Raw genomic sequence first — 26,312 nt, 5'->3', positions numbered from 1 at the left:
CTTGCTAATTGTGAGTTAAGTCCCGTATGGTTTAACTCTATTCTCATATTTACTATTGAGTGATGCATTGTAACCCTCTTCCGAGTGATTCATTTGTGAGAGGACAACTTTGGTGAGATTTGAAGTTACATTTGTGCTTGGTATGATTTTTGAAGTTGTGTGAAAACTGAAATTGGAGAATGAGTTCCATTTGGCCATCACACTACTACACTTGAGCATGTTGTGTTCTGAACTTTGCTGCCTTGTGAATGATGTCTAAACTGAGTTTTTTCTTGTGAAAACTTTTGAGTCAGTTGCATAAGTCACTCTCTCTTTGGAAAGTGTTCGGAAAGTTTTGTTTCGAGTCTTGTTTTAATTTCTGTTTTGCTCGAGGACTAGCAAAAGATAAGTTTGGGAAGTTTGTTCGGTTCATTTTTACACATGATTTTTCATGTTATTCACCCACTATTTTGAGTTAGTTCTTGACATTTTATAGCTTTTTACTTCTTTTTTGTGTTTTAATAGGTTTTACTTTGGTTTGTATGAAAATGAGCTAAAAGTGCATTATTTGATATAAATTCTGTTTTTGTTCATTTTCGTAGGTCAACTTCGTGGCCTTGGATCAGCATGTTCCGGTCCTTGGATGAGGTGATGATCTTCATAAGACTTGTTCCAATGGATGTTGACTACAACATATCCAAATTTGAGCTCCATTGGATAAGTATTTCCTATCCAACCAATCCAGCATGTTACCACAGCTCTGGAAATCCGAGTTGGCCAGTTTTCACCTCCACTTAGTGTGATCTTACTTCTACTTGTTACCATGCCTTTCGTAACAATATTTCACTTTAGTTAAGTGGAATTTTCTGAGAGTATATTTGTGAGGACAAAACTTCATCATGAGAGGAGACAAGAAAACAAAGGCAAAAGTGTGCCATGATGAAAAGGAGGAGAGAGAGGAGCATAGAGAGGAATCAATTGACTTTGGGGCAGCAGCTAGGCAACGGATCATTCATTCAGTTTTTATTACAATTTGCAGAGACTTTCTAAAAGCGGGGAGCTAGAGAGCTAGAGGAGGAAGACAAAGTCATCCAAGCAAGAAGTGGAAGAGATTTCCACCATTGAAGACCTTGAGCTTCCACCTTCACAAAAGCTGTAACTTCTTTCTAGTTTTATTTCGAATTTGTGTTTGAAATGATTATGAGGAACTAAACTCCATAGCTAGGGCTTAGGTTGAAGCCCTAAACATGAATACCTTATTGTTTTGATGCTTGAGTGTATGAATTTCTAGATATTGTTGATGAATTCCAATTCACCAAATTAATCTATCCTTGATGTATGTTCTTCTTTGATTGATCACCTTTGAAAGCATGCTTCTTGAGATTGTTGGGATTATGTGTATCCTCATGTTATCCTAAGCAATAAATGGATGAAGTAAGAATCATCCATGTGAATTGGTTTCTTGAATACCTAATGTAAACATCATGCTATTAGGATTCTTGTGATGTTCATATTCTCTTTGAACTTAATGGGTTCTCCTTGTAATTGAATCGAAGTACGAACCATACCTAGGTTCGGTTATGAGGAGGGCACAAGTATTGTAGCACGAACCATGCACTTTACGTATATTAGAGAGAATCAATGCGTCTTGAGCCACGACCCATGGTCTTGATTGCGAACATCTTCATCAACACGTTTAGAGTTCATCACTTGAGTATTCATGAACTTGGGTAGAATTGTTTAGGGTGGATTCCGAAACCCTAGTGTTTGTTACATTTTGATTTCACATCTTGATAATTCATCTCTTCCATTCTCATTTAAATTCGAAGTCCATTTACTTACATGCAATAGAAATAGATCACTTGAACTAAATCAAAACCCCCCCCAATGTGTGTGTGAGTTGCGTGTTTGACACGTTACGTGTCTTTGTTACTGAATTTTATTTCTTTCTGTAATTATTTTGGACTTTTGGTCCGCGCTGTGTTCTTCCATTTTCTGTGCTGAATCCAACCGTATAAAGAACGTGAATTTTGGACGTACGGTTGGAAAGTTATAGGCAAAACACTGGACAGAGGTCGAAACTGAAAAACAGAGAAAACGAATCTGCCCAAAAACGACCGGTCGCTTTTACCTGACGACCGGTCGCTTTTCAAGTCAAATTTTGAGTTTCGAATCTGCCCAAAAACGACCGGTCGCTTTTACCTGACGACCGGTCGCTTTAGCACTGTTCATAGGTGATAAATGGGTGATAAAAGGGTGATAGAAAATGCTGTTTGTGTTTTTGTTTAGTTTTCTTGTGTTGTTTCATTTCTTTTACACTTCTTTACTCATTTTTAGTTTCCATTTTGCATTTGTGCATTTGTGGTGTGTCAATTAAGTGTTCTTTACGTACTCAAATTAGAACTTATAGGAAGCCGACAAGTTCTTCGTGGGATCGACCCCGTACTTACATAATCTATACTTCAATAGATTCGTGCACTTGCGGGTATTTTTAATTGGTTGTTTGCACATTAATTTGTGTCCTCTTAGGAATGCAACAGACCTATACTGTGACTCAGAATAGTTCTCGTTTGTTTCAACTCCGACGGCAATCTATACTTATAGGTCAGAATGGTGAATCTGTGAAAGTGTTCTATGAAAAACTTCATGCTATCTGGCAAGAGATTGATTGTCTGCGTCCGCATGAGTTTACTTGTTCTACTGATGGGGCTCGTCGTCTGAAAGAAATTGAAGCCGATCGAGTTTATGATTTTCTTGGTGGGCTAGATCCACCGTATGATGGTGTTCGTAGCCGTATTCTTGCTCTTAGCCCTGTTCCACCCCCTCTCGAAGCCTATGCCATGGTCATGGAGGAAGATACCCGTCAGTCCGCTATGCTTGGAGGAGGATCGCTGGCTCTTAAGGTGGATCCAGCACGTCACCGACCAGTCGCCCCGCAAGTAGCGACCGGTCGCCCGCCGCAAAAAAAGTTTGGATCTTCTGCTGGGTTTCGTCCTTCTGCCTCCACCTCTCTTGAAGGTCCGCCTAAGTGCCGCCATTGTAATGGGGATCATGACTCTGAAAAGTGCTTTAAGGAGCATGGTTACCCCGATTGGTTTGCTGACTACAAAGCTCGTATGTATGGTCCCAAGGCCACTTACACTGTGACTCCTGATGAGGCCCATCCTCCAACTCCATCTGCAAATCTGTGTGCTTCTGATACTATGCCAGGTATGGGTTCTACTACTTGGATAATTGACACTGGTGCTTCTGATCATATGACTTATAATGATAAAATGTTTGATGAGTTGTTGCATAACCCTCGTGACCCATATATTACTAGTGCTAATGGTTTACCTTCCCCAGTTACCGGTGAAGGTACCATCCATCTTACTCCTTCTTTACCCCTATCTTATGCACTCTTGGTTCCCAATATTCATTGCAATTTATTATCTGTTGGGCGTTTACTTGATACACTTAACGTTTCTGCTACCTTCTATTCTACCCATTGTTTTTTCCAGGATCTCAGGACTCACGAGAAGATTGGGCATGGTAAACGGATAGGGGGGTTATATTACTTACAGTTGCCGGCTGCAGCAGTTCGTGATTGTGTCGCTAATAAAGCTCTGAGTGGCAGTGTCAAGGACAAGCACCAACTTTGGTTATGGCATCGTCGCTTAGGACATCCATCTTTTGGTTATCTTAGACATTTGTTTCCTTCATTATTTAGTTCATGTGATGAGTCTAGTTTCAAATGTGAGACTTGTGTAATGGCCAAGAGCCACCGTACTGTTTTTCCCTTAAGTAATAATAAAGCTGCTTTGCCTTTTGAGTTAGTACATTCTGATGTCTGGGGTCCTGCTCGTGTGACTTCTCATGGTTTCCGTTGGTTTGTGACTTTTATTGATGACTGCACTCGTTTAACATGGGTGTATTTGATGAAGACTAAACATGATGTTGTCTCTATTCTTCCTGACTTTTGTGCCATGGTGTCTACTCAGTTCCATGCTCGTGTTAAAGTATTTCGCACTGATAATGGCGGTGAATATGTGAATCATACCTTGGCCCAATTCTTTCGTGATCAAGGTATCATTCACCAAACTACCACTCCTTTTACACCTCAACAGAATGGTGTGTCTGAAAGGAAGAATCGCCAGTTACTTGAAGTTGCTCGCTCTCTGATGTTGGATATGTCTGTTCCCCATCACCTTTGGGGACATGGTGTCTTAACTGCCGCCTACTTGATTAATCGTACTCCTAGTCGGGTTCTTGATTTCAAGACTCCACTTGATGTGTTATGTGCTCTTACTCCTCCGGTTTCGGTCTCTAAGTTACCTCCGAAGGTATTTGGGTGTGTTGCGTATGTTCATGTTTACTCTCATCAAAGGAGTAAACTTGATCCTTGTGCTCTCCGCTGTGTCTTCATTGGTTATTCTACGACTCAGAAAGGTTATAAGTGTTATCACCCGCCTACTCAGAAGGTACATGTCACTTTGGATGTCACATTTCATGAAGAAGTACCCTATTATGTGTCTCCCTCCTCTTCAACTCAGGGGGAGAGGGGGAGTGAATTGAAGAGTTTCGGAGTGAAAAATAAGGAAATTTTTCCAGAACAGGATGAAAACGACCGGTCGCCCATAGGAAGCGACCGGTCGCTCGCGTCGAGCTGGGACTACAGTAACGATACGAGGGAAGCGACCGGTCACAGTGAGGAAACGACCGGTCGCGAACGAATCTGCCTGGATACGACCGGTCGTGTAGCAGTGGGCGACCGGTCGCTAATGAATCTGCTTGGAAGCGACCGGTCGCACATAGGAAGCGACCGGTCGCCCACGTCGACGAGCGATAACAGTAACGATACGAGGGAAGCGACCGGTCGCGAGGAAAGCGACGACCGGTCGTCAGACCAAAATTGTGGTTTTTTCGAGCCTCTCTCAGAAGGACATAACAGTGATATTGGCGACTCTCGTACAGATGAAATTGATAATATACCCCCCTCTGCCCTGCCATTGCCTCAATCAAGTTGTGATAATGAGGTACTTTATAGTGATATGCCTACCTATTCTTTGCCCCCACGTACTACCCGTGGGAAACCTAAAGTACAATATTCTCCTGATATACATGCCAAGTCTAAATATCCCATTAACCATTATATGTCAACTCATCGTTTATCTAAGTCATATGCATCATATTTGTGTCAATTATCTAGTGTATGTGTGCCAACTAAGTTGCAGGATGCTCTATCTGATCAAAACTGGGTAGATGCAATACATGTTGAGATGGAAGCCTTGAACAAGAATGCTACTTGGGAGTTAGTTCCTTTACCAAAAGGAAAAAAAGCAGTTGGGTGCAGATGGGTGTTTACTTTGAAGCACAAGGCTGATGGTTCCATTGACCGTTACAAGGCAAGATTGGTAGCAAAAGGGTATACTCAGACATATGGAGTGGATTACACAGATACTTTTGCTCCGGTAGCTAAGCTCAACACTGTACGCGTACTTTTATCCTTAGCTGCTAACCGTGACTGGCCGCTGCTACAATTTGATGTCAAAAATGCATTCCTCCATGGTGATCTCAAGGAAGAAATATATATGGATCCTCCGCCAGGTATCCCTGTGACTTCTAAGGAGGGTGTGGTGTGCAAGCTACGGAAATCCTTGTATGGATTAAAGCAGTCTCCAAGAGCGTGGTTTGGAAGATTTGCTGCATTTATGAAGAAGTTTGGATATGTGCAAAGTAACTCTGATCATACTTTGTTTCTGAAGCGTCATAAAGGTAAATTGACTGCTTTAATTATTTATGTTGATGATATGATTGTGACTGGAGATGATCATGTAGAGATACAGAGACTTCAGAAGTATCTGGCTTCTGAGTTCGATATGAAATCATTGGGTGATTTAAAGTATTTTCTTGGGATTGAAGTTGCCAGATCTAAACATGGTATTTTTCTATCCCAAAGAAAGTATGTTTTGGATTTACTTGCAGAAACTGGAATGTTGGATTGTAAACCGATTGATACCCCTAGTGAGCAGAATCATAAGTTGGGGATATATCCCGATCAAGTTCCAACTGACAAAGAACGTTATCAACGACTTGTGGGGAAGTTGATTTATTTGGCTCATACTCGTCCAGATATTGCGTATGCTGTAAATATAGTGAGTCAGTTTATGCACTCTCCTAGTGTAGATCATATGGGGGCTGTGACTCGTATTTTAAGGTATCTGAAAGTAACTCCTGGCAAGGGGTTAATTTTCTCCAAGTATGGCCATACAAATGTAGAAGGGTATACAGATGCTGATTGGGCAGGTTCAGCCACAGATAGGCGTTCGACATCTGGGTATTTTATGTTTGTGGGTGGCAATCTTGTTACGTGGAGGAGCAAGAAACAAAAGGTGGTGTCTAGATCTAGTGCTGAGGCCGAGTATCGGGGAATGGCCCATGGTGTATCTGAGTTACTATGATTGAGAAGATTGTTGAAAGACCTTGGGTTTGGACCTAATAAACCCATGGAGTTATATTGTGACAATACGGCTGCGATTGCAATTGCTCATAATCCTATACAACATGACCGTACAAAGCATGTGGAGGTTGATTGAAATTTTATTAAGGAAAAGTTGGATGCGGAGATTGTGTCCTTCCCCTTCATCCGTTCAGAGTATCAGTTAGCTGATGTTCTTACGAAAGCTGTTTCTACAAGTATCTTTCTCAACTCGCTTGACAAGTTGGGCATGCGTGACGTCTTTGCTCCAACTTGAGGGGGAGTGTTGGCGAGTCCTATTCTATTTGGGTTTTATTTATTTTTCCTTTGTGTAGATATTATGTAATTAGGATTCCACTTATTTCCTAATTAAACCCTACTAGGGTTTGTAACCTGTATTATAAATACCTCCTTTCGGAGAATGAAATAGATCTGAAAATATTCTACCATATTGTTTGACTGTTTTCAAATATAGTTTGTTGTTATTTATTTTTCTTGCTTCAAGCGTGTGCAAAATCCAAACTTTTCTTCTCCTTTTTGATATGTCAATTTCACGAATTACACCCACAGTTTAATTCAAAGTTTTCACCTTTCTCATCTTTTTGGTGCAAACACGAACACCTAGTACAAGGCTTTTGTTATTATTGGATTGTCATTGGGAATTTGAAAGTGCAAGGCGGCGAGGGTTTCTCACCAAGGAAGTTGAGGACTATGCTACTGGGAGTAGAGAAGAAGAGGAAGGAAAAGGACACTACTAAAAAAACACACACTAGCCACTGATATGAATTTGTCTCCTAAGTTGATTTTAGAGACAATAAATTGTCTCCATTAAGCAATAGAGACTATGCAGCGACTATTTTTGTTTCAGTATCCTAGTTTGGGGTTGCTATTGCTTATTAGGTACAATTTTGGGAGTCAGTCCTTCAATATTTTCAAATAAACAAATACATTATCAGCCAAGCCCAGCCATATTGAATTCTTCCAAGCCGTGGGGTCTTGGGAGAGGGTCTGATATTTGAGAGGCTATCTTCTAAATTAGGGACTAATGACATGTCAGTATCTCATTACTTTATTACATATGTTTAACTAATAATACAATTAAACCCATCAGTCCCCAATTCCATATATCCAAAAAAAAAAAAATATCCAAATATATGCACCATTTCTCTGAATATTAATTCCTAATTTTCAAGATGGATTTTTGGGTTCGAATCACTCCTACAAAAACTGCAAGCCATATATGCAACAATTCCTCGTCCTCGAAGTCAACCATTTCTTAGAGGATCACCAACCATTTGAAGTCACAAACCTGAAGAAAATATATTCAGAAAATCCCCATATGAGCAGAGAATCATATACCGAAAACCCTAAACTTTCTTTTGACAAAAAATTAAAAAAAAACCCTAAACTTTATTAGAAATATATATTATATCCAACTGTAAATGAGCCTTACAGTATTTCCTTTGGATCATTAGGTGATCCTGGCGTTTTCTCCCTTAAGATCTAGGGTTGCTCCAATCGTGTGAAGGAGCTGAAAAAAATAATGAACAGGTTAATGTAACTAAACTAAAACCAAATTTTATACAAAATAATTATATAAAAAATTTCTTACAAAGATTTTGAAGCTCCTCTGTTCAATGTGCTTTCCAAGCTCTCCATTGCCTTTCCTCAAAAATTAAAAAAGAAAAAGACAAAAAGCATTCAGTAACAGCCATATATAAATAAATATCAGACCAAAGTCAAAATCAGATGCTGGAACCAAAATAAGTAAAGGCACACTGAAAAAGAATGATATTTTGATTTTTCAATTACCAGTTCATCAGCGCCTTCTTCCATAACGAAACCATCACGGTATTTGTCCCAGATTTTCTCTCATCAACTTCCAGATAGGCATCTTACCAAGTCACACTGCTCCAACTCTTCAATTTCCAGATCGGGATCTCAAGCCGCAGCCTAGTATTTTGTGACCAGATGGCTTTGTGATTCACGCAAAAAGAATAAGAGAGAGAGAGAGAGAGAGAGAGAGAGAGAGAGAGAGAGGTGAAACAAATCATTCTTTTTTCTTTTTTTTTTGGTGAAATAAGGGAAACCCCCAGAAAACAACTAAGCCCCGCACATGAGTCGAGGCCTAGCAAGACCAAGTAAGTCATCCAGCAACAGACAGCTAACCCAGACAGGAGCCTCATCAAAGAAGCAAATTCCCAAATCCAGATTATAACTCCAGTTTGCCAAACAATCGGCAACACAATTCTTTTCCCTGTAAATGTGGACAAGGTGACAAGTTCCAATTTGTCGCATGAGATCACAACAACTATGCACCAAAGCAGCAAGAGGATGGCATTGCAATGAATTGATTTGTTGAACAAGTGAGACAGCAACAGCAGCATCCATTTCAATAGCAAGGTTAGTGACACCTTTTTCAACAGCAAGTTTTAGCCCAAAATATAGGCCCCAAACCTCAGCCTCCAAGATATGACATTGGCCCAAATTCACAGCAAACCCGGCAATCCAGTCACCTGAGGAGTCACGGATAACACCTCCTGCTCCAATAATATTAGTGGCAGCCCTTCTAGAACCATCCACATTCAGCTTAAGTTGACCAATTGTAGGAGGTTCCCAAGCCAAAAAGACAAGTACTCTATCAGGTTTCTTGCCAGAGCCAATAGCGGCTTTAACCCACTCAACAACCGCAGTAAAGATGGTTTTCCTAGGATTAAAAGGAAAATCCACTGCAATGTTAAAAATCTGCTTGTTACACCAATTCCAGATATACCAACAAGTAATGGCAAAAACAATATTCCAACCAATACCATCAGGTCCATTAACCTTAGAGAGCTCTTTTGCTTATGTCAAAGTGTTTGAAGTTGAGAAATAAAAAATGTGTTTTAACATTGGGCTGTGTGAAAATATCCAATGGAAGAAACTACCAAAAGCAATCAGTATCCAATTTAAGGCCAAATGCCAAAGCTTTTGAGTGAAGGGAGCCAGCCAAGCTTGTTTGTGTTATTTGTGAATGGAGCCGGCTTCTTTTGATAAGTTGGGACTGATAATAACAAGTTGGGACTGATAAAAATGCCCAAATATTAAGGAAAAATAAAGAAAAATACTTTTTTGTATTACACACTAATATCTATCCCAAATACCTTTAATAGGCATAGTGGGAGAATTAGTATCCAAAAAAAAATCACAAGGCACTTTTATGAATTTGTATCTAAATAATCAGTGGCTAGTAGCCATATTTCTAGTAGTGGGAAGATCCTAAATCTAAATTCACTTTGAGATCTCAACCTTCTGACTTTGATGAAGCTAGTAAAAAAAACTATTTACCAAAAAAATTAGGACATTCGTACCTTGAGAGAGGATTTGGCAGGGGAAGATATTGGAAGACAGAGGTGAGATCGCAAGAAGAAGAAGATGAGGTTGTTGTACGAGGTTTTTGAAAAAGAGAAATCGGGAGAGAGATCGCAAGGAGAAGATGAGGTTGAGAGAGAGAGAGAGAGAGAGAGAGAGAGAGAGAGAGCTGCAGAGAGGAGGAGATGGCTGAGAAAGCAACGCGGAATGAAACAAATGCTAGGGTTAGGAGATTTTTTAGAATTGCAAATTACAAAATTGCCCCCACTTAATGGGTTGGTTTGTGTATTCGCGAATGAGCACCAAAAAGACCTGTTAGCTTAACGGGTGGCTTACAAGTCAACACGATATCAACATGACATGATAACTCAAACCCCAATACTGAATTTTTCATGTGAATTCGTGTTGTATGAATGGATTATTGCCAGTTCTATTCTCAGTTTGTATTCCACTCATTTATATTATATTGCAATGAGATATGGACAAATATTATACAAATATCATCCACCAATCACAGTAGAGATTATTGAGCATGTTGGAGAGATATTTTAAGTGGGCATTATGTCTTTGATGAGGAAATATCAGGTGTCATCATTTCCATCACTTTATCACATGTGTTATGTCTATCACCTTCCTTGTTCTCTCCCTGGTCTTCATCTCATGATCATGAAGTTTCTCCATTACTCTTGGAGTCTTATGGTGTCACTTCATCTGCTGTCAACTAGGCGTTGGCTTAACTGATGAGGGGAAAAGTGGGATTAGGTAGGCCTTTAGTTTTGAAGTCTTAAATTTAAAACAAGTATCGGTCAAAAAGATTACCTAACTTTCCTTGATGACCAAAATTGTTTGAACTTTGATTGGCATACCAGTATAAGACTTTAGTATTGATACAAGACAAACTCTTTCTTTCTAAATTGATTATTTTACTCTTCAATAGAAAGTGATTTTTTGTAATTTTGCACAACTTATGAAATTCCACCCATGATAGGAATTGAACAAGTTTATTGTGGCAGATAAACCTGTAAAACAGACAAGATGAAGTTTTTGTGCAGAAAAGAACATGCTTCTAATGGTTTCTTTGATGATAATGAGAATTCATCTTCTAACCTTCTAGATGGATTGTTTGCTGATGTAAGAATATAGTACCTATACACTACTACAATATCGCTCAAAAGACACAGGCCCCTTTTCGTGCTCTTTTAAGTTTAAAAGCACAAATATTTGTGCTTAATACCAATAGCCACAGTGCAGCCATGACAAATGGGTCGGTTCCACTATAGGAGTTTCCTTTGCAAAAGTTTAGAGCACGAATAAGGGATTTGTGCATCTATTCTGACACACTTTTCAATTGATGTAACTTTTTTACAGACCCTTTTGGCACAATACTGAAACATTGTCCAAATAAACAATACAAAGTTACACTCCATGTAATTATTGGACACAAATATAGTTTTTGTGTCTCTTATTGTCACATTGTCAGTTACAATGTATGTAGATTATTGAGCATACAAATACAATTTTTGTGTCCTTTATTGTGACATCAGTCAGATAATCCCAAGAAAAAACTTATGTTTAAAAAAAAAGTTACAAAATGTAAATTAATAGGCACATATATAGCTTTTGTTTCTTTTATATTGTCACATCTGTTAGATAAAAACACAATTATTTGTGTCCGTGAAAATTAAAAAATCATATTTTTTTTTAAGGAATTTGTCAGATAGCACGCTCATCAATATATACAACTAATTAGGCACGATTCTTTGTATATACACGAAATTGGCACAATTATTGGTGTTTTATACGAAAAGAGCACAAATAAAACTTATTTGTGCATAATATTAGGGAAGAGGACACAATACTATATTTGTGTTCTTATGTCCGTGCTCTTTGGCCATTTTTTTAGTAGTGCTATGGTGTCGACATTTACGTGAAAATGGGTTTAATTATGTATGATCTGCAGTACGTAGAAGATCCAATTTCTTGTAGAACGTATTGTTAGTGGCAAGGATGATAATTTGAAGAATGTGTTTAGAGTTACTGTTAGATTTTGTACCTATGTAATGTATTCTAAGTTTTTGTTCTTATTAAACTACTTGAGAATTGAGATCAAGTAATAATTCATAAATGGAAAATTTAGTGCACAATAGAAACTTGTTACATACATTCCAAAGGGATCGATACAGAAGAAATTAAGCATACACAATGCCATATTTAAACAAGAAGCACAGATACTTCAATTCCTTCAGGATTTGTCTGAGTCTTGTGAAGAATCAGAACTTGAGAACGGGTATCCGATTCCATGGCGATTATTAGGGAACACACAGAAAACAGTACCGGCAATTACAGCGATGACAGGAGGCAACACCTGCAGCAAAACCTTCTCAGTGGACTCAAACCCTGGATAGAAGCACCTGACAGTGTTGGTGTCCAAAAGTGATACAACTGCGAACAGAATCAAGGAAAAGAAGGCATGCACAAAGTCCCCAAACCTAAGCTTATAATTAGACAAGTCCACGGAGTTGGAATTTTTTGAGGGCCAAAGACCCTTAGCTGTTGCTGTTGTGAAAATGGACAAACACTTTCACTCACTCCCCTAATGATCTTGTTGTTGATGGACTTTGTGATACACACAAGGATGGATGAATCACACTCACACACACTTGAGAAACCAACCAAGCACAAAGTGACACAAGTATTTTAGAGGTTCAGCAATTGCCTACATCCTCTTGGTGATCCCCTTGAGAAATTCACTAATGAAAGAATAAGTTACAACTTTGGTTTACAAAGAAACCCCCTTAGAACTCTATTCTCTCCCAAGCTCTCTTTTCTCTCTCACCCCTTGCTCAACACTTTGATACACTTGTGAACACTCTCTCACACTTGGTGTTTCCCTTCTTTGGTGTCTAGACTACTCAAGACTCAACTCAGCTCTCTCTTGAACTGATTGCCTTCTCTCTCTTCCTCCCTTGGTGAGATAACCTCCCTTTGAACACAATAGCTCCCAGCTACTTGTCAACTTTGAGATTAACCACACACTTGCTGTCTTGCTTCCTCTTCCCTTTAATACACAAGCCTTTGGACTTCAGAAGAGACTCCTTCTTTCCTCCCACGTTCTGCCCTTGGTTACCTAACATGGACCACAACTTGGGCAGACCAAAGGCTAGGCATTGATAGCTGCAACTTCAGCCACCCTATCTAGAGCTATAGGGTAGGTACTCTTTGAAACAAGTCAACTATCCTCATTCAATGGTGCTCCAGCTTTTCCAGCACCTTGCTAGACATCCTAGAACCCATAAAACTCCTTGGAAGCTCGAGGGATTAGGTAGGAAACCGACACATGTGAAGACACCTTGAAAAACGCATGGAAAAAAACAGCACAGCAACACTGGCGACCGGTCGCCGATATATTGCGACCGGTCGCTGATACCTTATGGATACATTGCGACCGGTCGCTGATACCTTGCGACCGGTCGCTTTCTGCGATTTCTCCAGCCTTCGAATCTGTGTAAAAACGACCGGTCTCCCAAACCTTGCGACCGGTCGCTCACTCCTTCACTTGCATACTAAATGTGAGCCATTTTTCCAACAATCTCCACCTTGGCGAACCATTTAATCACCCCATGAACCATTGTTGACCTCTAGAACCTCTTCAACCTCTTAGAAATCGTTCTAGTAATTTCCAAGAGCTCCACCATGGCAATACACCTCTTGCCTCAATGCACCTTTGGTGGAAGGTGCTCCTCTCAAGCCTAGACTTGAGTAACCTGGACCTCTTGTGCAGAAAAGAGTTCCCCCATGCCAAATTCGTTGCTCCTTGCCTCCTTGGAACCTTGAATCATGGACTTCCTTTGATACGCAAAATACATACCAAACCTTTGTTCACTAAATCCCCTCTTAGCACTCCTTGCTCTTGGATTTAAGAACACCTTTCTTTTCATCTATGCACCTCTCCAACTTTCCCGTTTCATGCTCCCTCTAGCACTCCGAAACGTGGCTGGAACTTCTTGGTCCATCCATCCAAAAACAAGGGACGGTTTGATGGATTCCTTGGGCCCGGACCTTGCACTTGATGATGGCTCCACCTCAAGTAGAACCCCTTTGTGAGTTTGTTGTTGTTGCCCTCCTTCTTCAGCCCTTGTGTCAAGCTCCACCTCAAATGGAGACTCCTCCATGACCACCTTGACAAGAAGTTTCCCTTCAACAACATTCTCCTCCTCATCCCTTGTCTTGACTTCACTTTTTGCACCTTTGAAATCAAGCACCCTTGATGATGAACTTGCATGCAAGAAGAACTTGCTATGACTTCCTTTCCTCATATGTGTCAAACATCAACTTATTTGCACACACATGATATGAGCACCCGGAATCACAAAATCCAACTTGAAGTAGAATTTGAACCCTTACCCGAAGAGCTAGCCATGACTTCCCCGTTACTCTCCTCCGTAACCGTCAAGAGTTCATCACAAATGTCATCATCACATACATTTGCTGAACTTCCAGCTTTCTTCATCTTCTCCTTCCATATTGGACAATTCCGCTTCCAATGATCCTTAGACCTACACTCGAAGCACCTTCATTGTCCTTGGACTTAGAATTCCTCCCGTTGCTTCTCTTGCCTTCACGCTTGCTTAAACGATTCCCTGCGAATAGACCCGTGTCTTGAGAGTTTTCCTCCGAACGTTGGGACATCCGGTGATGCGTCATCACGTCTTGCACCACCTCCTCAAACTTCAAAGTACTCTTCCCAAACATAAGCGTTGTTCGGAAATGTTTATAAGACGGAGGCAAGGATGTTAGAAACATGAGTGCCTTATCCTCCGTATCATACAACACTTCCATCCTTTGCAAATCAGCAACACATCTATTGAAGCTGCTCAAATGCTCCATTAGATTACCTTCCTCCTCCATCCGAAGATTTAGGAGTTCTTCCTTGAGGAAGAGCTTGTTGGACAGCGACTTCCCTGCAAACATCTCTTCGAGCTTCTCCCATGTTTGCTTCGCTGTGTCTTGCATTACATTGATGAGCACCTCATCGGTGATGTAGTTCTCGATGGCTCCTCTAGCCAACTCGTCTAGAACACCCCACTCCGCATCTGTCATGGTTGTTGGCTTCTTCTCCTTGCCTCCCAAGACAATGCTGAGATTTTGTTGTGTAAGGGCTGACTTCATCCTCCTTTGCCATAGAGTGAAGTTCTCCTTCCCTGTGAAAGGCTTCAACTCCACCTTCATGGTGACAGATTGTGGTTGCCTCTGCTGCAAAGAGCTACCTCCTTCTTCACCTTCCTTGTCACTTGCCATCTTCAACACACTAGAACTTGCTGCTCAAACTCAGCTCTGATACCACTTGTTGTGAAAATGGACAAACACTTTCACTCACTCCCCTAATGATCTTGTTGTTGATGGACTTTGTGACACACACAAGGATGGATGAATCACACTCACACACACTTGAGAAACCAACCAAGCACAAAGTGACACAAGTATTTTAGAGGTTCAGCAATTGCCTACATCCTCTTGGTGATCCCCTTGAGAAATTCACTAATGAAAGAATAAGTTACAACTTTGGTTTACAAAGAAACCCCCTTAGAACTCTATTCTCTCCCAAGCTCTCTTTTCTCTCTCACCCCTTGCTCAACACTTTGATACACTTGTGAACACTCTCTCACACTTGGTGTTTCCCTTCTTTGGTGTCTAGACTACTCAAGACTCAACTCAGCTCTCTCTTGAACTGATTGCCTTCTCTCTCTTCCTCCCTTGGTGAGATAACCTCCCTTTGAACACAATAGCTCCCAGCTACTTGTCAACTTTGAGATTAACCACACACTTGCTGTCTTGCTTCCTCTTCCCTTTAATACACAAGCCTTTGGACTTCAGAAGAGACTCCTTCTTTCCTCCCACGTTCTGCCCTTGGTTACCTAACATGGACCACAACTTGGGCAGACCAAAGGCTAGGCATTGATAGCTGCAACTTCAGCCACCCTATCTAGAGCTATAGGGTAGGTACTCTTTGAAACAAGTCAACTATCCTCATTCAATGGTGCTCCAGCTTTTCCAGCACCTTACTAGACATCCTAGAACCCATAAAACTCCTTGGAAGCTCGAGGGATTAGGTAGGAAACCGACACATGTGAAGACACCTTGAAAAACGCATGGAAAAAAACAGCACAGCAACACTGGCGACCGGTCGCCGATATATTGCGACCGGTCGCTGATACCTTATGGATACATTGCGACCGGTCGCTGATACCTTGCGACCGGTCGCTTTCTGCGATTTCTCCAGCCTTCGAATCTGTGTAAAAACGACCGGTCGCCCAAACCTTGCGACCGGTCGCTCACTCCTTCACTTGCATACTAAATGTGAGCCATTTTTCCAACAGTTGCAACCCCATAGTGGGTTTTTCCATCACTGCCGGTGTAACTATCAGTGAAGGAAGCTAAACAGCAAGAGAAACCGGAAATGGCGATGAGAATGGCGCTTAGGTATTTGTTGACGGTGGCGCAGTGGCCAGTGTTGGACAAGACAGGGTTGAGAAACTGGAACAAGAAGACGGTGCCGGTTGGGAGGGGCTTGATGAGGTTGCCTGCTGCTGTGAATGTTCTGTCTTTGACAGTCTTTGACAGTTTTCTTTTTGGTTGTTAACAATGACACTGTATTGGAGGGAGTGCTAGTAGAACCCCCCATTTGGGAATTAATGTGTTCTTGAGGGAGTTATTGGAAGTGTTCTTTGTGTTGTGTTGTGGTTCTTTGATTAAAAAAATATGTCATATATATATTCGTAGAGAAAGTGAGTACTTGCCTTCACGTTAATTGAAAAATGGTTTTGTCGTGTTGATTTGGAAAGGTGGCTTTTACTTTTAAAAAGGGCGGACTCCGTTTCTAATTCAAGCTTAGAGGAACATAACATATTGTTGAATTTGCTAGTACTCAGAAGATCAGGATAAAGGATCCAGATCCTCTGCTCGGATTTTATCTATATCGACACATTAAAAACCCAATTTCAATATATAATATCTAATTCTCCCTCTATGCCTTCCAATTTTGTAAGCAAGAATTTTTTAAAGTTCCTGTGGATGGGACAATCATTGTGAATGAGTCATTGAAGGACCCATCCATGATCCATCCACCATTCCAACTACCGAAGTCAGAGACAGGTACTGACCAACACAACAAAGTTGTTCAAAACAACACTGTTCTGAGATGGTGCGGCTTCCTATGAATGAAGGAGCTGGGATTGACAACGAAGAGGGAAACAGGTCGGGGAAGATGGAATAACGGCTATGGGAGAAGTGTTGGTCCGATAGGTTTTTAACATTATTCCTATTTTGTAACTCACGATAAAAGGGAACAACAAAGGTAGTCCAACTGCATTGTGCAGTTATCAATTAAGATTTCACAGCCAGAAGATTACAGCATGCCAAGTATCAATATAATATGTATGAATGATGGAAGATGAAGTCCAAAGAAGTAGATAGTACATATGATGATGAAGATTAGATTGAAATGATTGATTTTATATTGTGACATTAATTATCTTTTATTTTTATTTTTTTTATAATAATTTCTTCTCCCTAGAAGTAGACACACGAGTCTGTTTTTTTTTTTGGTTACATTGGGAGGAAAGAAACCCCTCGGGGTTTCGAACCTGGGTGTCAAAGCAGAAGGGGGGAGGCCACCACTGTGGTACCTGCTCTCGAATAGGCTAATATACCGTTTAAGGTTACCTCTCCAATCTCTCTGCATAAAAAATAAATAAAAAGTATGATAAGTCTCGTGTAGCGCCTGTAATTGAAAAAAGGCATCTTACATATGCGGAAGCGTGTACAAAAAGACTAGTATACTTAGAATAAATTGTATTTGGAAACTTAATAATGATATACATTTACTCTTAATCTTTATTAAATTGTCTATTATTTCACAACGTACGTATTGCATGCATATATGATATGTCTGACATATCATTCACTCACTTTCTCTAATGACCCCATAATTATGATTAATGCATGTAATTAGCATGCAAAACATGTCATATTTATAAATTAAGTGACTTGTATATGAAAATGTACTTTTTAACGAACTCTTATCCACAACAAACGTGCAATATATGAACCCCTCATTCATCATCGATTAATGGCAATCATAAACCAGATACAAGGAGGATTGAATAAACAATCAATATTTGAATTGAATAAACGACTGTATATATACCAATTAAGCACATGCATATACACAATAGGACATGAGATTGCTTTCATGTAGACATCATTAGTTTACACAGCAAGTGTAAGTGGGCTTAGAAAGAAACAAGAACAAGCGTGCTGCTCATTGGGACCATATTTCCATATTTCCACGTCTCAAACTCCTTTTTTCTTTGAATTATGGTGAAGGAATATCTGTGTTACCTTTAGAGAAAGGCAGCTTAGGTATAAAGTGATGACTGTACATGTCTAGTCAGCATATTAGCTGTAGATCACATGTATATCTTGTGGTCATTTAGGAGTTGTTAAGCAATTGTATAAAGCTCTTGTGTGTACGGTATTTGTTCATTAATAAAATACAAACAGTAAAGATCTCTTAGAAATCTCTGTGTTCTCTCTCTAGCTTTCTTCCTTCTTATCTCTTTCTGCAAATCTCACTTTTGTTATCATGGTATCAGAGCAATCAAGATCGTTTTGATTATGTCGTATTCATGTGGTAAGCCATTTAATGCGCAATGATAAAGTCATCATCAGAAATCTTAGTACCAGCAGCATGTAACTGATCACGCAGATGCTTGAGACGAAGAAGAAATCGCTCAATGGAATCACCACATTTTTGCACAGTCTGAAATTCAGTTTTCAAATGATTGATTCTGGCACGAGAAACCGACGCATAACGATCGGTGAGACTAAGCCAAGCATCCCTGGCAGTCTTACAGCCAATAACATACTCAATTGCTTCGTCAGAGAGAGAAGCAATGAGAAGACTGAGAAGAGCTTTATCAGTGCGCATCCAATCCTTATACACAGCAGTTACTTCCGATGTCACTCCCTTTTCATCAACAATCGCAAATTTGGGCGGAGGAAGAGCAGAGCCATCAAAATGGCCAAAGAGGTCGTAACCTTCCAGAACCGACTCAATTTGATAATTCCACTTAAGAAAATTATCATCAGTAAGACGAATAGTAAGTAATCCAAGGAGTTGTTCAATTTTGAGAGAAGATGATGAAGAAGGAGCCATGGCAGAAATCTAGGGTTTTCTGAAACAAAATTTTTCGATTTTGAGAAGAAAATTCGTTGAAGAAAGATGACGAAGACACAGAAGCAGAGAAAAGAACAAAGATATGCGCAGAAGAAGAATGGATCAGACAGCCACTGAGGGCTCTGATACCATAATCAAAACGATCTTGATTGCTCGTGATACACCAATCTCGTTGAAAGATTTTCGCGCTCAGTTACTAGCTGCTGAGCAAACTGCTGAGGCTCGGATTACCTCTCATTCTGCTATGTTTGTGCCTTATACATCTTCTGGCTATGGGGTTCAAGGAGCTCAAAGTGGTTCATCGTCTGTCTCTATGTCTTCAGGACAAGGTTTGCTTCCTACACCTGCTTCTCATGTTGGTTATTCTGGTAATGCATCTTCTCGACCTCCTTCGCTGTCTTTTGGTCCTCGTCCTGTTTCTCATATTGGTTTTGGTCGAGGCAAGTTCAATGGTGGAAGGAATTTTAGCTCTCCAACTCGTCCAAATTTCAGAGGCATTACTCCTGATTATCGAGGCCACAACACATTTTCTGGTTCCAAGTTTGTTCCTGAATGTCAGATTTGTAATAAAAGGGGTCATACGGCTATTAACTGCTTCTATAGGCATGCCAATTCTCAATCTTCGGTTTCTACAGTGCCTGAGTGCCAAATCTGTGGCAAGCGTGGACATGGTGCTTTGGACTGTTATCACAGGTCGAATTACTCATTTCAAGGTCAAGCTCCTCCTTCTTCCTTAACTGCTCTGACAGCACAGACTTCCTATTCTCCTGAACAAGTATGGATTGCTGATAGTGGAGCCACACATCATATGGTGGGTGATGTGTCTCAGTTGCAAAATGTGACTCCATGTGCTACCGAGGAAAATTTCACAGTTGGAAATGGGGAAGGTCTGAATATCCTTCATATCGGCACTTCTAATCTTTCTTGTGCCACATCTAGGCTTACAATGCCCTCTGTTTTCCATGTTCCTCAACTCAAAGCAAATCTTTTGTCAGTGCACCAACTTTGTAAGGATAACAACTGCTATATTGTGTTTGATGTTTCTGGTTTCTTAATACAGGACAAAGTCACTCATCATGTGCTTCTCAAGGGAAAGAGTGACCATGGCTTATATCCTATTCCACTGCTTCCTCAGTCTACAATATCTTCAGTTTCTTCAATGCATAAAGCTTACATTGGCCAGCAAATAAAGTCCTCTCTGTGGCATCAGAGGTTAGGACATACTGTTCGGTTCATTTTTACACATGATTTTTCATGTTATTCACCCACTATTTTGAGTTAGTTCTTGACATTTTATAGCTTTTTACTTCTTTTTTGTGTTTTAATAGGTTTTACCTTGGTTTGTATGAAAATGAGCTAAAAGTGCATTATTTGATATAAATTCTGTTTTTGTTCATTTTCGTAGGTCAACTTCGTGGCCTTGGATCAGCATGTTCCGGTCCTTGGATGAGGTGATGATCTTCATAAGACTTGTTCCAATGGATGTTAACTACAACATATCCAAATTTGAGCTCCATTGGGCAAGTGTAGCCTGTCCAGCTGATCGGACAATTGACGCTGGCTCTGGATGTTTGTTTTGGCCCAGTTTTCACCCCCACTTAATAGCATTTTATTTCTACTTGTTACCACACCTTTTGGTAACAATGGATTGCATTTGAGTGGCATTTCCTGAGTCAATTGGAGCCTTGGATTATACCTTAAAACAAGGTTTCATCATTTGCAAGGGGACAATGGGCAATAGCTTTAGAGAAAGAATAAGTTTTATACTAAAAGAAAAGCTGGAAAGGAGGAGAGAGAGAAGTCAAAAGGGATTGCAATCAGATTTGGGGGAGTTTTTGCAACGGGAGAGAGGGGATTCCACCATTCTACACAATTGAGAGCAGATTTTGGAGCTTGGAGCTAGGAGAAAGCCAAGGTGCAGTCAAGAAAAGTGGAGAAGAAGACTTCCACCATTGATGATCTTGAAGCTTTCATCATTTTCTGAAAATCTGTAAACTCTTTCTAATTTCATTTTGAATTTGTGTTTGAAATGATTATGAGGAACTAAACTCCATAGCTAGGGCTTAGGTTGAAGCCCTAAACATGATTACCTTTTTGTTTTGATGCTTGAGTGTATGAATTTCTAGATATTGTTGATGAATTCCAATTCACCAAATTAATCTATCCTTGATGTATGTTCTTCTTTGATTGATCACCTTTGAAAGCATGCTTCTTGAGATTGTTGGGATTATGTGTATCCTCATGTTATCCTAAGCAATAAATGGATGAAGTAAGAATCATCCATGTGAATTGGTTTCTTGAATACCTAATGTAAACACCATGCTATTAGGATTCTTGTGATGTTCATATTCTCTTTGAACTTAATGGGTTCTCCTTGTAATTGAATCGAAGTACGAACCATACCTAGGTTCGGTTATGAGGAGGGCACAAGTATTGTAGCACGAACCATGCACTTTACGTATATTAGAGAGAATCAATGCGTCTTGAGCCACGACCCATGGTCTTGATTGCGAACATCTTCATCAACACGTTTAGAGTTTATTACTTGAGTATTCATGAACTTGGGTAGAATTGTTTAGGGTGGATTCCGAAACCCTAGTGTTTGTTACATTTTGATTTCACATCTTGATAATTCATCTCCGCCATTCTCATTTAATTTAAAAGTCCATTTACTTTCATGCAATAGAAATAGGTTACTTCAAACAAATCAAACCCCCCCCCCCCCCAATGTGTGTGTGAGTTGCGTGTTTGACACGTTACGTGTCTTTGTTACTAAATTCTATTTGTTTCCGTAATTGTTTTGGACTTTTGGTCCGCGTGGTGTTCTTCCATTTTCTGTGCTGAATTCAACCGTATAAAGAACGTGAATTTTGGACGTACGGTTGGAAAGTTATAGGCAAAACACTGGATAGAGGTTGAAACTGGAAAAACAGAGAAAACGACTCTGCCCAAGAACGACCGGTCGCTAGTGTCTCACGACCGGTCGCTCAGCACACAATTCTGAAGTTTCGACTCTGTACTAAAACGACCGGTCGCTCTTAACAAACGACCGGTCGCTGGTCACTGTTCACAGCACAATTCTTTTTTTTGTTTTGTTTTGTTTGTTTCTTTTATATTTCTTTTTAGTTTCAAATTTTCATTTGTGCATTGTGGTGTGTTAGTTAAGTGTTCTTTTTGTACTCGAATTAGAACTTATAGACAACCGACAAGTTCTTCGTGGGATCGACCCCGTACTTATACAATCTATACTTCGATAGATTCGTGCACTTGCGGGTATTTTTAATTGGTTGTTTGCACATTAAATTGTGTCCTTTTAGGAATGCAACAATTTTTGGCGCCGTTGCCGGGGAACTGGCACGGTTGCTTATATGTTTTGTTTGAGTATATTTAGAGTACTTAATTTTATTTTCATTTTTTTTCTTTGTTTGTCATTTCATTTTATTTGAGTTTGTTTTTGTTTTCTTCTTATTGCAGGAACATTTTGCTTATGTCCCTTCTGAATTTGGATATTTCATTAGATAGCACTGTAGAAGATATCCAAGCTCAAGCTTTGAGAGAAAGGAACATCCAACTAGCTGTGTCTACTCCATTGCCTTTTTCACTCTCGCCATTTTCATCATCACCAAGCTCACCAAAAGTCGAGTCACCTCCACCTTCACCAATGGCGGCAGCAGCTGCAAATGCGGAACTTACTATGCAAGAATACTCTTCACCGCCAACAACTGGACAACCATCTTGCATAGTATATCCCGCAAGCACTTTGGAAAACTTTGAGTTGAGATCGGGCATGATACACATATTGCCTAAGTTCTTGGGAAATCCTGGAGAAAATCCTAATGCACATATCCTAGACTTTGAGGAAGTGTGTTCCACAATAAAGATTGAAGGCATGAGTAGTGATGAGATAAGAATGAGACTTTTCTCATTTAGTTTGAAGGATACAGCAAAGGAATGGCTTCACTATCTACCTCCAAATTCCATCACAACGTGGACGGATCTTGCTACAAAGTTCTTGCAACATTTTTTCCCAGCACAAAGGACAAATGAACTCCGAAGTCAGATTACAGGAATTCTGCAAAGGCCGGGAGAAAGCTTCCAGGATTATTGGGACCGTTTCAAGAAACTTCTAATCACTTGTCCGCATCATAACATACAAGCTTGGCTTCTAATGCAACACTTCTATGAAGGACTTTTTGAAGCGGACCAAAATAATGTGAATGCAGCTGCAGGAGGAACTATAATGACCAAGACTCCAACAGAACTGCGAGCAATATTTGATCTTGTTGCTGCAAATGCTCGCCAATATAATTCAAGGCAAAGACCAGTCAGAAAAGGGGAATCCTATGATGTAAGTACCCTTTCTAGTATGGAAGCTCAGATTGCAAACCTAACCAACATGGTGAAGAAATTGGCACCGGGATCATCCAAGGTTTGTGCATTTTGCTCCACAATTGGTCATGACACTGAGGATTGTCCCTTGGCACATGAGGAAGCAAATGCAGTGGGCTCATTTCAAAGAAATCAGTGGCCTAAGAATGATCCTTTCTCACAAACATACAATCCGGGGTGGAGAAATCATCCAAATTTCAGGTGGAGTGACAATTCTAATGTTCAACAAGGGCCAACTCAACCACCTCAAGGGCCAACTCACCCACCTCATGGTCAACAACATACTCGCCCACCTCATGGTCAAATGCACTACTACAATCCACCACAACCACCACCTCAACCACAATCTACAGGAAAATCTTTGGAAGAACTTGTTGCTTCCATGGCTAGAAACACAGATAGTTTCATCACTGAGACAAAAAGCTACATGCAGAGGAATGACACCCACATGCAGAAAACGGATAAGGCCATTTCCAATCTAGAAAATCAAGTGGGGCAAATTGCTCAAGCTTTGAGTCAAAGGGAACCTGGTATGATGCCTAGCCAACCAGAGATTAATCCAACTGGGCGTGAGCATGTTCAAGCAGTTACCTTGAGAACTGGTAAGGTAATTGGTGAAATTGATGGTTCTAAAGATTTGATTCACAATGTTGATGACATGCAGGTTGAACAAGTGGCTGAGCCTAAAGAAAAGGATGAAAGCAACAAAGAGAAAGATAAGCAAGCAGCTTCTTCATCCGAGTGGATCCCAAAGCATGAACTTGCAAGAAGGGCAAGAAAGGAGAAGGTAAGTCGTGAACCTACTGACGAAGAAATCTTACGTGCTCCTTTTCCTCACAGGCTTATGAGTTCCAAAAAAATTCAACAAGCCAAGGAAATATTGGAAACCTTCAGAAAAGTGCAAGTCAATATTCCTCTCTTGGATGCAATCAAGCAAATTCCGAGTTATGCAAAGTTTTTGAAGGACCTTTGTACCACCAAGAGGAGATTCCAAGATCATGAAACGGTTGCACTAACGGAAAAAGCTTCTGCTGTTTTGCAAAGGAAGCTCCCTCCCAAATTGAAAGATCCAGGAAGTTTTACAATTCCTTGCATAATTGGAGATAAATTGTTTGACAAAGCTTTACTTGATTTAGGTGCTTCAATTAATCTGATGCCTTATTCTGTTTTTGAAGCCCTTAACTTAGGTGATCTTAAACCAACTTCTGTTAGCATTCAATTGGCGGACCGATCAGTGAGATATCCAAGAGGAATTTTGGAAGATGTACTTGTGAAAGTAAATGATCTCATCTTACCAGCTGACTTTTTGGTGCTAGAGATGGAAGAAGCTCCTATTCCGGGTGCGGATCTTCCATTGATTCTTGGCCGCCCTTTCATGGCCACTGCAGATACTGTGATCAATGTTCGACAAGGAACATTGACAATGACAGTTCAAGGGGAAACAATAAAGTTCAAAGTTTATGATGCCTTTAAACTCCCCAATGATGAACATGAATGTTTTCGTATTGATACATTGTGTCATATTGTGCAAAATACATTTAATAGTACTCATGGTACAGATTCATTAGAAAAGGTGTTGACACAAAATCCTCAAGTTGCTGAAATTGTTGATAATGAGTTACTTGAGGCTGTGAAATTCCTTGATGCATGTCCAGCCATACCACGTAAGTACACTCCAAATTTTATACCTTTGCCAGTCAATACTGAAAAGCTTGTTCCTTCTCTTGACAGGGCACCCGAGTTAGAGCTCAAACCATTGCCATCCCACTTGAAGTATGTTTATTTAGGTAAAACAGAGACATTGCCCGTGATTATTGCTAGCAATCTCAATGTGGAAAATGAACAGAAGTTGATGCAAGTGTTAAGAGAACACAAGGGAGCAATTGGTTGGAGTATTGCGGACATCAAGGGAATAAGCCCAACAAGATGCATGCATAGAATTTTACTGGAAATTGATTCCAAACCCACAAAGGATGCTCAACGCAGGTTAAACCCAATCATGACAGAGGTAGTCCGAAAAGAAATTCTGAAGCTATTGGATGTGGGTATAATTTATCCTATTTCCGATAGCAAGTGGGTAAGCCCGGTCCAAGTGGTTCCTAAAAAGTCAGGAATAACTGTTGTAAGAAATGAGGGAAATGAACTTATTCCTTCTCGTGTCAAAACGGGATGGCGTGTTTGTATTGATTATAGAAAATTAAATACCGCCACCCGAAAAGATCATTTTCCATTACCATTTATTGACCAAATGCTTGAACGTCTTGCAGGTCACAGTTACTACTGCTTCTTGGATGGCTATTCAGGATACAATCAAATTGCCATCGCTCCTGAAGACCAACACAAGACGACATTCACATGTCCTTATGGTACCTTCGCCTACCGGCGTATGCCATTTGGATTGTGTAATGCCCCGGCCACCTTCCAACGATGCATGATGAGTATTTTCTCCGATATGGTAGAAAAATTTATTGAAGTATTCATGGATGATTTTAGTGTGTTTGGTCATTCATTTGATTCATGCCTTAACAACTTGTCTTTAGTTTTGCAAAGATGCCGGGAATGCAACTTAATTCTCAATTGGGAAAAGTGTCATTTCATGGTACAACAGGGAATCGTTTTAGGTCATGTGATTTCCAGTCAAGGCATTGAGGTTGACAGAGCCAAAGTAGATGTGATAAGCGGGTTGTCACCTCCCACATCAGTGAAAGAGATCCGATCCTTCTTAGGACATGCCGGGTTCTATAGAAGATTCATAAAAGATTTTTCTAAGATCTCTCGACCATTGTGTAGCTTGCTTGCCAAAGATGCAAATTTTGATCTTAATGATGAATGTTTGGCAGCTTTTCAAAGGCTCAAAACTCTTCTCACAACTGCACCTATCATTATGCCTCCAAATTG

General features: G+C 40.2%; 2 protein-coding genes, 1 long non-coding RNA gene, 1 other non-coding gene and 1 pseudogene across 5 annotated transcripts; 1 reads left to right on the top strand and 4 right to left on the bottom strand.

Annotated features, from left to right (window-relative positions):
* Positions 1-2,510: 2,510 nt before the first annotated feature.
* Positions 2,511-3,565, top strand: LOC148297338 (uncharacterized). Its single transcript, XM_088246460.1, has 2 exons — positions 2,511-3,189; positions 3,543-3,565. Exons 1-2 carry the CDS (start codon positions 2,511-2,513, stop codon positions 3,563-3,565), a joined length of 702 nt encoding a protein of 233 aa, XP_088102586.1.
* A 3,741-nt stretch (positions 3,566-7,306) lies between these two features.
* LOC148297337 (uncharacterized) lies at positions 7,307-9,998 on the bottom strand. 2 transcript variants are annotated; one of them, XR_015836020.1, is made up of 5 exons: positions 9,787-9,998; positions 8,249-9,165; positions 8,049-8,098; positions 7,890-7,967; positions 7,307-7,745 (listed from the first exon to the last, which is right to left on the bottom strand). It is a non-coding gene; the product is annotated as an uncharacterized LOC148297337 (long non-coding RNA). The 2 variants fall into 2 exon arrangements; XR_015836019.1 differs by having other exon boundaries at positions 8,249-9,143; positions 9,787-9,997.
* A 1,856-nt stretch (positions 9,999-11,854) lies between these two features.
* Positions 11,855-16,469, bottom strand: LOC148297336 (protein DMP2-like; annotated as a pseudogene).
* Positions 16,470-18,488: 2,019 nt separating this feature from the next.
* On the bottom strand, positions 18,489-19,004 carry LOC148297335 (uncharacterized). The gene has a single exon (XM_088246454.1). It carries the CDS (start codon positions 19,002-19,004, stop codon positions 18,489-18,491), a length of 516 nt encoding a protein of 171 aa, XP_088102580.1.
* Positions 19,005-23,070: 4,066 nt separating this feature from the next.
* LOC148297334 (small nucleolar RNA R71) lies at positions 23,071-23,177 on the bottom strand. Its single transcript, XR_015833305.1, has one exon. It is a non-coding gene; the product is annotated as a small nucleolar RNA R71 (small nucleolar RNA).
* Between the last annotated feature and the right edge of the window lie 3,135 nt (positions 23,178-26,312).

This window comes from Prunus avium, chromosome 1 (assembly GCF_965620075.1).
Source record: "Prunus avium chromosome 1, drPruAviu1.hap1.1, whole genome shotgun sequence".
NCBI lineage: Eukaryota > Viridiplantae > Streptophyta > Magnoliopsida > Rosales > Rosaceae > Prunus > Prunus avium.
The sequence above is the reverse complement of the archived record's forward strand: the minus strand, read 5'-3'. Positions and strand labels throughout refer to the sequence as shown.

Excerpts from the sequence above, each read along its gene's own strand:
- LOC148297338 (XM_088246460.1), top strand. The coding sequence starts at position 2,511 with ATGCAACAGACCTATACTGTGACTCAGAATAGTTCTCGTTTGTTTCAA. Across the intron at positions 3,190-3,542 it reads TGCTTCTGATACTATGCCAG|TTGCCGGCTGCAGCAGTTCG; the intron begins GTATGGGTTCTA and ends TATTACTTACAG.
- LOC148297335 (XM_088246454.1), bottom strand. The coding sequence starts at position 19,004 with ATGGCTCCTTCTTCATCATCTTCTCTCAAAATTGAACAACTCCTTGGA.